Below are 12,214 nucleotides of genomic sequence, written 5' to 3'. Positions count from 1 at the left end.
CACTATTACTGAGGATATAGTAGAGAACCCATCCTGTACTGCAACTAACAGAGGATATACTGAGGAAGTACATATTCATGGTCACACAGGAGGCTAAAGGAACTGTTCCAGTGATACCTGTGACAACAACTCCATAGAAAAGATTTACATTGCACAGCTAGTACTCTCCTATAGCCCTATCCTCCAGGAAAACAAAATCAATTTGAGGGAAAACTTGGGATTAATATCCCTGTAATTCTTCAATAAATCCTGAAAACCTCTATCCTTGCCTACACCATGACGAGGCAAAGAACTATTGGGGGGAAAGGGAAGGGATACTTAAAGGGATAGTAAACCCAATTTTTTTCTTTCATGATTCAGATACAGCAAGCAATTTTAAGCAAATGTCTAATTTACTCCTATTATCAATTTTTATTCGTTCTCTTGCTATCTTTAATTGCTAAGCTAAGGAGCCGGCCCATTTTTGGTTCAGAACCGGGGCTGCACTTGCTTATTGGTTGCTAAAAGTAAGCCATCAATCATTAACCACTAGCCAGGGTAATGAACCAAAACATAGTAGGCTGACTCCTTAGCTTACATTAGTAACATAACATAGCAGATGAGGTTGGAAAAAGTCTGAAGTCCATCAAGTTCAACCTATACAAATCTAATATACTTGCCAAAATAAAAAAAGCTCCAGTTGAACTTAAATTAATCCCACTAAAAGGTGACCCATTTAATACAAGCAATCGAATCCATGAATTTTGTTTCTAGCCAGAAATGTATCCAAAACTTTTTTAAATGTATCTAGGGTATTGGCATTCACTACCTTCTTTGGTAATGAGTTCCATAATTGTATTGCTCTAACAGTGAAAAAACTTTTCCATTGCAGGAGATTAAATCTCCTTTCCTCCAACCTTAAATTGTGACCTCTTGTCACAATCAATTTTCTTGGAATAAACAAAGTTTCTGCCATCTCTGTATATGGGCCTTGAAAATATTTATATAAAGTAATCATGTCACCTCTCAAGCACATTTTTTCTAGGGAAAACAGACCCAGTTTGGCTAGACTCTCCTCATAGCTTAAATTCTCCATTCCTCTTATTAGCTTTGTGGCCCTTCTATGAACTTTTTCTAGTTCTGCAATATCTTTTTTTGTGATTGGTCTCCAGAACTGAACTCCATATTCAAGGTGAGGTCTTCCCAGGGATTTATATAGTGACAGAATTATGCTTTTCTCCCTTGCATCAATGCCTCTTAATACATGTTAGTATCTTATTAGCCTTTAAAAGCTGCTGCCCTGCATTGTGCATCCATCTTTAGCTTGTTATATATTACTACTCCCAAATCCCTTTCCTCCTCTGTTTGGCTAAGTCTTGTCCCATTTAAATAATACACTGCCTGCTTATTTTTACTTCCAAAATGTAGAATCTTGCATTTTCCCGTATTAAATCTCATTTTCCATTTACCTGCCCATACTTCTAATTTTTGCAGATCCCTTTGTAACAAAAGTTAATCCTGCTCTGACCTAATTACTTAATTTAGTATCATCTGCAAAAATAGAGATGTCACTATTTAATCCTTGCTCCAAGTCATTAATAAAAATATTAAAAAGAATTGGGCCCAGTACTGATCCCTGGGGGACTCCACTGATTATCTTTGTCCAATCTGAGTATGATCCATTCACTACTACTGGTTGCTCCCTATCTTTTATTCAATTATTTATCCATGAGCTAACATTTTCAGATATTCCCAGTCTCTTAATTTTGTGTATTAATCTCTCATGTGGCACTGTATCAAACGCCTTTGCAAAGTCTAAGTATATCACATCAACTGATTCCCCTTTAGCTATATTTGTACTTACTTCCTCATAAAATCTAATTAGATAAGTATGACATGATCTATTTCTCATAAAACCATGCTGATTTGAACTCATAATCTTGTTTACACAAATATGCTCATCAATATAATCCCTTATAATCCCTTCAAATAACTTCCCCACTACTGATGTCGACTAACTGGTCTATAGCTTCCTGGATCATCCAAGTAAAGATACCTAGAAAATGAAGAAAAAGTTATAAAAGTAAATTAGAAAGTTGCTTAAAATTGCATGCTCTATCTGAATCATGAAGAAAACAAATGGGTTTAGTACCCCTTTAAAACTATATTGTAGGGTATCTTTTCCTCCTCCTGGTGGCCAGGAGATAAATTCCAAAAAGTAAGGATTTTTGTGGACTATCATCACCTTAGAATGAAATATATTAGCAATTTTGCATGGCGAAAGAGCACTTACCCATATAAAGCCTTTAAAGAAAAGGAAAGATACATCCTATAAAGCCTATAGCAGGATTAAATCACCAATGTCAGGTACAGTTAGGAAAAAGGGCACAGTGCAAAAGGATCCAGGCAAAACAAATTTGAGGAATCCCCTTGCCTGTTCCTCCAATGGGGATCTCTCCAGAAGATACTGGTTATTAAAAACACTAAAATAAATCAGGCAACCCTGAGGAAAAAGTCAGGGGTTAAACTCTTGTAGCAGTGGTCTTTTTACAGAGTACAGTCACAATTGCCCTTTCTACAGCTGTACATGATTATAAAACTCTTCAGCTGCAGCAGAACTGCACCCTCCACTACCCAACTCCAAACAGGAAAATATGATCTAGGAAGGAAGAGGGAGGCTCTCTCAAAGATTTCTGGGCGGATTCTACCTAAGCTGAAAAAGCATGAGGGAAGTCTAACCCATTAGTACCTAAACATATGTGAGTATGAGAAAAATACAAGACACAATGAAATGCATTGAAACTACACCCACTTTCTTTATTCCCTACTCATCTAACATTGTGATGTTTATTAATTCTATTTTAAACAATTTAGTAGTCTATTACCTTCGGAAGAATAAGTGGACATTCCAATCCACACTTGCAAGTTCCATCAGCAAGGAGATATGCTTTAACCTGTTCCAAGCTTGACAGCTGGGAACCACTAGGGCTGAAAACAAAACCAGATTACTATTACTGTAGGTCATAACAGCAAATTCTATACACAGCAATACCATATATACAGAACAAATGCACTAAAAAGTTAAGGGATTTTGCAAACTACAATTTTCTTACCTTTAAATGTGTTCCCAGTGGTCCATTTTACCTGCTTGAGTGTATGTATTTGAAAAAAACATAAATTATATATCTTACCTGATAAATTAATTTATTTCATGGTGACGAGAGTCCACGACCTGTTACATATGGGATATACATTTCTACCAGGAGGAGGCAAAGTTTCTCAAACCCCAAAAAGCGTATAAAACCCCTTCCCATCTCACTCATACCTTAGTTTAAAGTGTAGCCAAGTGGTGAAGTGTTAAAAAGGGTAAAAGCCAAAATTAGGAGCAAGGAAAAAAGAAGTGCTTAAACAAAAAAACAACCCCAAATGGGTGGGGGCTTGTGGACTCAAGTACAATAAGAAATATGTTTTCTTTCATATAAGTGGCGAGAGTCCATGACCTGTTACATATAGGATCTAATACCCAAGCTGTGAAAGTCCAAAAGATTGAAAAAAATTGCTTTTTTTCCCCTGAGAAATTAAATCCAAAACCCAAATGTATATCTTATGACAAACTCAAATTATAGGTACAATTATCAAAGTTGAGACAACTGCCTGAAGGACCTTTCTACCAAAGGCTGCTTCTGAAAAAGAAAAAAATTAAGTGGTAAAATGTAGTAAAGGTATGCAGAGAAGTCCAAGTGGCCGCTTTGCAAATGTGATCAACTGAAGCCTCTTTCTTGAAAGCCCAAGATGTGGCAACTGATCTAGTAGAATAAGCTGTAATTCCCTGTGGTGGAGGCTGACCCTCCTACAAATAAGCTTTGTGAATCAAAAGTTTTAACCAATAGGCTAAATAAATAGTAGAGGCTTTTTGGCCTTTCTTAGGGCTAGAAAAAAAGAACAAACAGACTAGAAGTCTGTCTGAAATCCTCAGCAGCATCAACATAATATTTCAATGCTCTTACAACATTGAAAGAATGAAAAAGATCTTACAGAAGCATTTTAAGGACACAAACATTTCCCTACTACTGTTATGTGAGGAAAAACTTTAGGTAAAAATTTAAATGTAGTCCTCTTTATCTTGATGAAATATCAGAAGGTGAATCACAGTAAGAGAGCATGCAAAAAGTGCTGAGCAGACGTCTAGGGAAAGAGCTCTGGGCCCAATAGCACCGAACACTTTAAAATAAGCTGATTTCTTCAAAGATTTTCTCCCTGTGTTATAGAGGGAACTATCGGGGAGCCTCACATACCCTAAAGCCTGAGATTGGAGATCTTATGAGCATTTTAGACACCCAACTTCAGTTTGAGCAGCCGCGGCCTGAGAAACAGCTGAACGGCCAACAACTCACAACCACTTACATCTATCCAAGGTTTTGGTAGGCGCACGAAGAAGAGGCTGTGAGCTGAGGCATGAAGAAGACAAAGAACCAAATTGGCGCCATCAAACAGACTCTGTGGCCTAGCTAATATAGAGCAGCCGTCACAGACAGTTAACTGCGGCCTAGAGTTGATCGGACCTCAGGGACCGCCTAAGAAGACGTCTACCAGCCAAACAGTGAGAAGCCCTGACACCGCCACACTTGGGGAAACCAAAGAACCGGCAAAGTGTGGAGTGCTGCGAACGGCCGCCATCTTGCTTCCGCGGCCTGATAAGAAGTTCCGGAGATGCTGTGCGCTGAGCTACAAAATTTACCTATGCCCGTGGGAACAGGCGAACCGGATCAGCACCACTTAGACTTTAGGGAAGAATTCGCTTAGCTCCCACCATCTGGAGCCACCCACGCAGCCACTGCATTCAGGCAGTTTTCTGGGATGCCGACGTCTTCTTACTTATCTGGTGAGACCCACTCTTACACACGACACAGCACACAAAGCTGGAGCTACACCACCTTTAGTCCTCTTCTTACTCCATGAACATACTCTCAGGACACTTAACAGGGGCCAATTTTTATTATGATCTGAGCACACATTAACATCCTCCATACCCCCTGCTGGGATAACAAAAAGAGGGAGAGAGAAAAAAAAAAAAAAAAGAAGAGGGAAGAGAGAAAAAAATTGTTTTTCTTTCTTTTTCTTTACTACTATCAACAGTAAATTACAAAGTGTGAAACTTCAGGAAGCCAGTGACTGAACTCACTCTAATTTCTTTACCCAAACCTAAGTATCTTGCATCTAGTACAAACGAAAACCCCTCATTGTTAAAGGTATAAAATCTTATTTGGTCTTTATATACGAGTGCCTGTTTTATTTGGACACTTACCCCATACATAATCTACACCAAGTAGGTCATTCTAATCCAACATCAGAGGTAATCCTCTCAACCTACTTATTGAACACTATTTGAGGTTTCCAGATATATCATCTGTTTAGTTTATTGTTTATGTCAATTTGATGTAAAACCTACCCCTCACCTCCCCGCTTCTAACCAGCTTGTCTGGGTAGGTTAATTACCTTCTCATTTTTCCCTTCTTTCGGGTCGCATCCCCTTATTCCCTTGAGGTGAGGGACAGGTCCTAGGTACTTCTTGTGATTGTAATTGCAACACTTAACTTTTATGTGCGTAAACTACTTGGCTGAGGTTTAACCTCTATTGGTACATCCCTGCACAAACTAAATATCCCCTTAGGTACTTTGAGTATTGTACTACTACCTATTTAGGGGTGTTTTTGCATTTAAAAGGTTTTTTTGCTGTGGCTGAGAGACTGCCTCATTACACCATAGACACTCCAGTTGCTGATTCTTAATTATCCCAGAACTGATCCTGTCTTATTGTCATTATTGCCATTACATTTGCTGTTCAAGGTCAAGTCCATATTATTGTGGTGGTATTTGTTTCCCCCCTCACCTCTCCCTTTCCTCCCTGGCCTGTCCAGGAGGGTCACCTCCCCTCTCCCTTTCCCCTACCCTTGGGTTGTATCCCTATTTCCCAGGGGTGAGGGAGAGAGCTGGCTAGCACATTGTATTTGTCAAATAGTTTAAGATTTTGTTACTGCTAGTGTAAAAAATATTATATTGCACTGTTTGCTTTGCTCTCACATTGTGAATATCTAGTGAACCCAACTTTGTGACCGATTGCTGGGGCCCTTCTCACACCTCCTCCTTTCTGGCCCAGCTTGTCTGGGTAGGTCACTTCCCTTCTCCCTTTTCCCTTCCCTAGGGTCATATCCCCCTTTTCCCTGAGGTGTGAGACAGTCTGCAGCGACTTCTTATGTTGCAATACTAAAATTGATTGTGTGGTGTTTGCTGGTTTAGGATGCGCCATTGTTCATGATGAAGGTGGTGTAATCCCAGCGTGTAGGCTGAGGCTGGCCCCGCTTGCATATATGTTTCTTTATATATACTAACTTTACTCATATAGTCAGGCATAGGACATCTTTTTTTTTATTCAGTACTTGTGAGACTGACTGAGGTACCATTGTCACATCTCAAGGTTGACTACAACTTTATCAATAATGCCGCATACCTTGAGAAGGCATCCCAGTATTCCGGCAAATGTTAAAAAGACTGTATTCGACCACTTCTCTCAACAGTCTAAAGACCCCAACCCAATCAGAAGGGTCGTAAGTGACCCAGAATCAAAGGACGAGGGATCTCAATCCAGTACGCATTCTACCGCCCACTTGCAACATTATATCACTGAAACCACTATGAAAAAAATGTTACGCAAACAAAATCTATCACTGCTGAGATCCAACGTAGCTCTGCAGAGCTTAGAAAGGACATTGCAGAGATTGGTGATAGAGTAGATACTCTAGAGGCAACATGATGACCTCACCACGGATCACTCAAACCTACTTTCATACACTGAGAGCCTTGCAGATCAAATCACTCAACTAGAGCTAAAGCTTGCAGACGTGGAGGTCAGAGCTCCGAGAAATAATGTCTGATTTAGAGGTATACCAGAAAATGTTGCGGCAGGTGAACTGATAGAATTCCTCAAGTCTCTTTTCACGGCACTATTGGGCCCCCCTGGAAGGCCCGTTACATACTATGGAGCGAGCTCACAGAGTTCTGAGACCAAGGACAATGTCATCAGGTAGGCCTAGAGACGTTGTGGTATGCTTCCATAAATTTACCTTCAAAGACCGTTTAATGCAGGCCGCCTTCAACAAAGCAGCTTTACCAGACAACCTCAAAGACATCCAACTCCTGCCGGACTTGTCTTCCCACACTCTGCAACAACACAGGCTCTATATGTCCATAACCACGTTGCTCAGAAGGGCTGACATCAAGTATAGGTGGAGCTACCCCGCTAAGCTTATAGTGACAAAGGATAATCAAACCCATGTGGTGACATACCCATCTCAAGGCAACACTCTCCTAACTAACTGGGGTTTGCAAACATAACAGGTGCCTCCGACAGTCGCCCATTTTACCAAACTGAGGGTCTCGGCTCTAGAATGGACTATGAAGGAACAAAGACCAAAGCGTCAGAATCCAGCCTCCTCAGTCAGTCTCTGTGGCCTCAAGCCTTGCCGACCTGAAAGGAAACCCTCCTCTTGTAAGGAAAAATTGAGTTATGAGCTAACTATGTTACAAATATTCTCTATGTGTTTTTTTTTTCAAGCTTAGTTAGATGTGCTAGTTCATGTTTAGGTATTTTTCTGAAAGCGGGGCTGAATACTTCAGCTCTATTTCTTACTTGCACTTGCTCTCCCCCGAATCTAGAGCCCACGTAAGGGTTCCACACAGTTGGACTATTTCCACCGATTTCTCCATCCCAGATACCCCCCCACGGCCCACCTAACTTTCATTCTGAACTCAATATCCTCCTCCCCCACCAAACATCAAATCACTATGTAAATCTAAAGTCGACTTAGGGTATAGTGTCACATATGTTCTCCCTTAGGTTCATAACTCACACCGGTAATAGAAGTCTACTTGCTAGATCTCTTAAGTTTCATAGAGATGTGGCGTTTCTCCAAGAAACACATCTATTAGTAGATGGCCCGCCTACATCCATATCTAAAGATTCTCCAATTTTTGAATCAGCCCCTTTCTTTAAAAAAGCTAGAGGTGCAGCTATATTGGTACATAAAAGAGTGGCTTATGAACCAATTCACAATTTTAGAGACCCTCAGACTAGATTCATTATCCGAATCTGTAATTTAGACCATATTACATACACCTTTGTTTCCATCTACATTCCAATTGTCCTCCAACCCAGATACCTAAAAAAAGATCTTATGTAAGGTAGATCAGGTTAAGCAGGGCAGGGTAATCTTGGCGGGTGATTTCAATATGGTTTGGGATAGCAAAATAGACAGGAAATCTAAACCCAATAATAAGAAGGCTACTGTTCCTAACTCTGTGAGCCTTCAATTTTGAACCCTAATGGCACAATACGGCTACTATGATATTTGGAGGTCTTTCCACTCCTTAGATAAAGACTACATCCCATTTCTCTCACCCTCATAACACTTATTCTAGGTTAGATTACCTTTTCTGCCACTCTAGATTTAGTAAAATCCACAAACATATCAATCTGCTTTTGGTCGGACCATGACCAATTTCTCCTAGACCTTCAATCCACAAATACGTTTAGGACCAAATACACTTGGCGATTGCCCCACCATATTTAGTCAGATGTACCTTTCAGGGAGGAACTAAGGAATGAGATGCAATTCATTAAACAAACAAATGACAACCCACAAATACGAGATGATTTGATATGGGGGGCATTTAAGGCCACCATTCGGGGCTATTTTATAAGAAAACAGGATTTTTTAAGGAAACAAGCTGGCCTCTCCCTTTCCCAAGCCCACTGCAAATTAAGGGACCTAGAGTATCAATATCGGACCTCCAATTCCTTAGACATCAGAGATAAAATTACAGAGCTTAGACAACATATTAGCCAAATAGAGTTCAAGAAAACCCAATCCCACCTTTTCAAACTAAAACAACTTTTCTACTCAAAAAGCAACACAGCTGACACCATGTTAGCAAATAAATTAAGACAGCGTACAGGGGCCTCACGTATACACGCATTAAAACAAGGAGACCACATTTTTAGGCTCCCTGCCCAGATTAGCCAAAAATTTTGTGAATACTACTCTGCTCTGTACAATATACAAAATCAAGAACCCATAAAACCAGCCTCTCCAGAGGTTATATGCTCCTTATTGCATTCGTTTAAGTTTCCGACCCTCAATGATGATCAGAGAGAGACCTTAGCTAACCTTTTTTCTATTCTAGAAGTCAAACAAGTAAATTAAAAAAATTAAAGCCCTTTAAAGCCCCAGGCCAGGATGGTTTTCCGGCTGTCTTCTATAAGACGTATTTACATGAAATGTCACCCTCTTACTTAGATTCTTTAATTTGGCAAGCGAGGAGGATAAGTTCCAGAGAGAGTTTCTTTAGGCCTCCATCATAACCATCCCTAAACCGGATAAGGACCATTCATCCTGCTCTAATTATAGACCATCTGATTAATTAATGTAGATATTAAAATATACTAAAAAACTATAGCGAACAGAATTTCAAGGCTGCTCCCTGATTTCATTGACCCCGACCAAGTAGACTTTATTCCAGGTAGGGAGGGCCCAGATAACACACTCTTGCATTTTAGAAAATCAGTGATAGTTCTTGTATAACCATTATCAATCTCCACGGGAGTGAGCACAATGTTATCTATATAGCACACATGAACTAGCTTTTGTGCAAAGTTTAAAAAACACTGAAATTAGAGACAGGGCCTTAGAAAAAGGTAAACTTAGGGGTCGATTTATCAAGCACGGAGGATAGGGGCAGATTACTGAACATCCTTTTAGAATCCAAAAGGTTGAATAAGCCCTTGGCGGTCATCTCCCTTGATGCCAAGAAGGCATTCGACCGGGTTAGATGGGAATACCTATGGAAGGTCTTGAAAACTTTTCAATTCCCTGAATACATAATACTGGCCATAAAGGCATATTCCAATCCAACGGCCTCTGTTCGAGGACTGGGATTTACTTCCCCGTCCTGCACCATTTCCAATGGCAACCGGCAGCGCTGTCCCTTGTCCCCCTTGCTATTTGCCCTAGCGATAGAGCCCTTAGCAGCACAAATTAAGAGTGACAGAAAAGTCAAGGGAATCACATTGCATGGCATAGTACACAAGGTTGTGCTGTTTGCTGACAACACTACGATTTTTCCACCAAGCCACAACAGACTATACCTAGATTACTAGAGATTCTGGAGAACTTTAGTAACCTCTCTTATTACAAAATGAACCACAACAAAACTGAAATCTTCACTAGAGGGTACCCTGCAGACCTACCTAAATACTTATTCGATAAATACAATTTTATAGTTAAAGAAACCACATAACACATCTAGGGATCAAACTATCAAGTGAAATCCCCCAAATAATAAATGCAAACTACCGCCCCTTGCTATCTGAGCTGAAAATCCTTAGGCAAAAATGGCACTCCAACTCTTTTTCCTGGCTTGGACCATTGCAGCCCTTAAAATGAGCTATCTCCCTAAATTGACCTATTTATTTTGGTGCCTCCCAATTGTGAATGCACAAAGTACATATGGCAGGGTAAGCCCCCGCGTATAGCCCACAAACTTTTACAGCACCCTAGACTACATGGAGGGGTTGCCTCTCCATCCATCACTAGATACTTTGAGGCGGCGATGCTCACTCAGATTTCTCAATGGGGAGTCAAAGACTCCCATAGTAAATAGAGGGGAATTGAGCAGGCCTCATTACCCTCTAATATTTGCTTACGGGATCTCATTTGGACCCCGCCTCAGTGCCGCAGAAATTCTAATAATTAAAGAATGCCTCTCTTCTTGGGATCAGATTAGGCATTATAAACTGATAGCCCCCCATACCTCTACCATCACTGCTATTTCAGGCTTCTCACAGGCCTCCCTGACTTTCACGCTGCAACAGAGGCACGTTTGGGCTTTGAAAAGGTATCAGACTTATGGTCCACCGCTTCACAAGGCCATTTCATTACACTAGACCAAATTAGGGAATCCACACATGAACCACCATTTCTGGTTTTTGAATACTCTTGAGTAATTAGTCTATTATCTAACTGGGGATTCAAGCCTATAGCTTCCTGTCAGCTTACATAGTGGGAATCTAGATGGCAACAGGGGTTTAGACTAGGCAAACCTATGTCAATCCACTATGGCCTAATGGAAGGGGCATCGCCTATCGATAAAGCTCTGCATATAATGAAATGGGAACAAAAACTGAATATATCTATTCCTACTCAGATCTGGCAATGTACACTCCTATTAACTAAAAAAGCTAACCACTATATTGCCATATATGAGACCTATTTTAAACTACTCACACAATTGTATTATGTTCCAGCCAGATTAGCTAAATTGTTCCCTACTGCTTCTCCTAAATGTTGGAGAAACTGCAACCACATAGGTGATATGACACATCTTTGGTGGGTTTGCCTGAAACTAAAACCACTTTGGAACACCTATTTCACCACACTATCAGGATTAGGGATCCCCCTCTCTAAGACTCCAGAAGTGGCTTTACTGGAAAGCCATGTTCAACTCCCATTGGCTCCCTAACCTTGACACTTAAGGAGGCTTCCCCCATCCTTCGCACAACCTCTCCTCACTAAACTTCTCTCTCAATATCACTCTTTCAGAACTTACACCATCCCTACACAGCAACAATTTTCCATTACTATGTCTGCCTCTGTTCCCCTTCCACCCACCCCACCTCCCATACTTAACCTACTGTGCTTATGTGTAACTCCCTAATGGAGTTGTTATACGTGAGCTCTGAATGTTTTTCAATTGTTATATGTATGTTCTTGTGTTTTCTGTGCTGTTCTGTGCTTAACGGCACACTGTTGTATCTTTAAATTTGAAAATCAATAAAATATTATTAAAAAAAAATGGACTGCACAATAAGGTGTTTCACATTGGCTAAATATATGCAAAGAGGGGGGTAGTGGGTGTGGTGTGGGCGGGCTGCAATGTGGTGGAGTAACATCTTGGGCTGGCTAGTAGCCTAGGACTTGAAATGTTGAGCCCTGTTCTAGAGCATCTAATACATATATGTGAGGATTCCTGGAACTCATTTACCTGGGAAGTTTGTTGTTCAAACGAGAGGCTATCAGATAGAATACATCTTGGTGGAGAGACCACTCCCCTTGTATGAAGGGAACGGATTAATAAATGTAAATATAAAGATGAGGGCGGAGTCTGCTTACCGTAACAAAAA

The 12,214-nt window shown here is 40.5% G+C and overlaps 1 protein-coding gene across 4 annotated transcripts in view; it reads right to left on the bottom strand.

Moving 5' to 3' along the window:
• MBD5 (methyl-CpG binding domain protein 5) overlaps positions 1-12,214 on the bottom strand; it is a 902,668-nt gene that overhangs the window by 649,747 nt on the left and 240,707 nt on the right. For 3 of the 4 annotated variants that reach the window (XM_053698283.1, XM_053698282.1, XM_053698284.1), the window contains one exon: positions 2,865-2,967. The exons of the other annotated variant lie outside the window; for it this stretch is intronic. In XM_053698283.1, coding sequence (XP_053554258.1) covers positions 2,865-2,967 — 103 coding nt within the window. The remainder of the gene's footprint in view (positions 1-2,864; positions 2,968-12,214) is intronic. 4 annotated transcript variants of the gene reach the window in all.

Source organism: Bombina bombina, chromosome 1, assembly GCF_027579735.1.
Source record: "Bombina bombina isolate aBomBom1 chromosome 1, aBomBom1.pri, whole genome shotgun sequence".
NCBI classification, from domain to species: Eukaryota; Metazoa; Chordata; class Amphibia; order Anura; family Bombinatoridae; genus Bombina; species Bombina bombina.
Note: the sequence above shows the minus strand (reverse complement) of the source record. Positions and strands in the feature narration are given on the sequence as shown.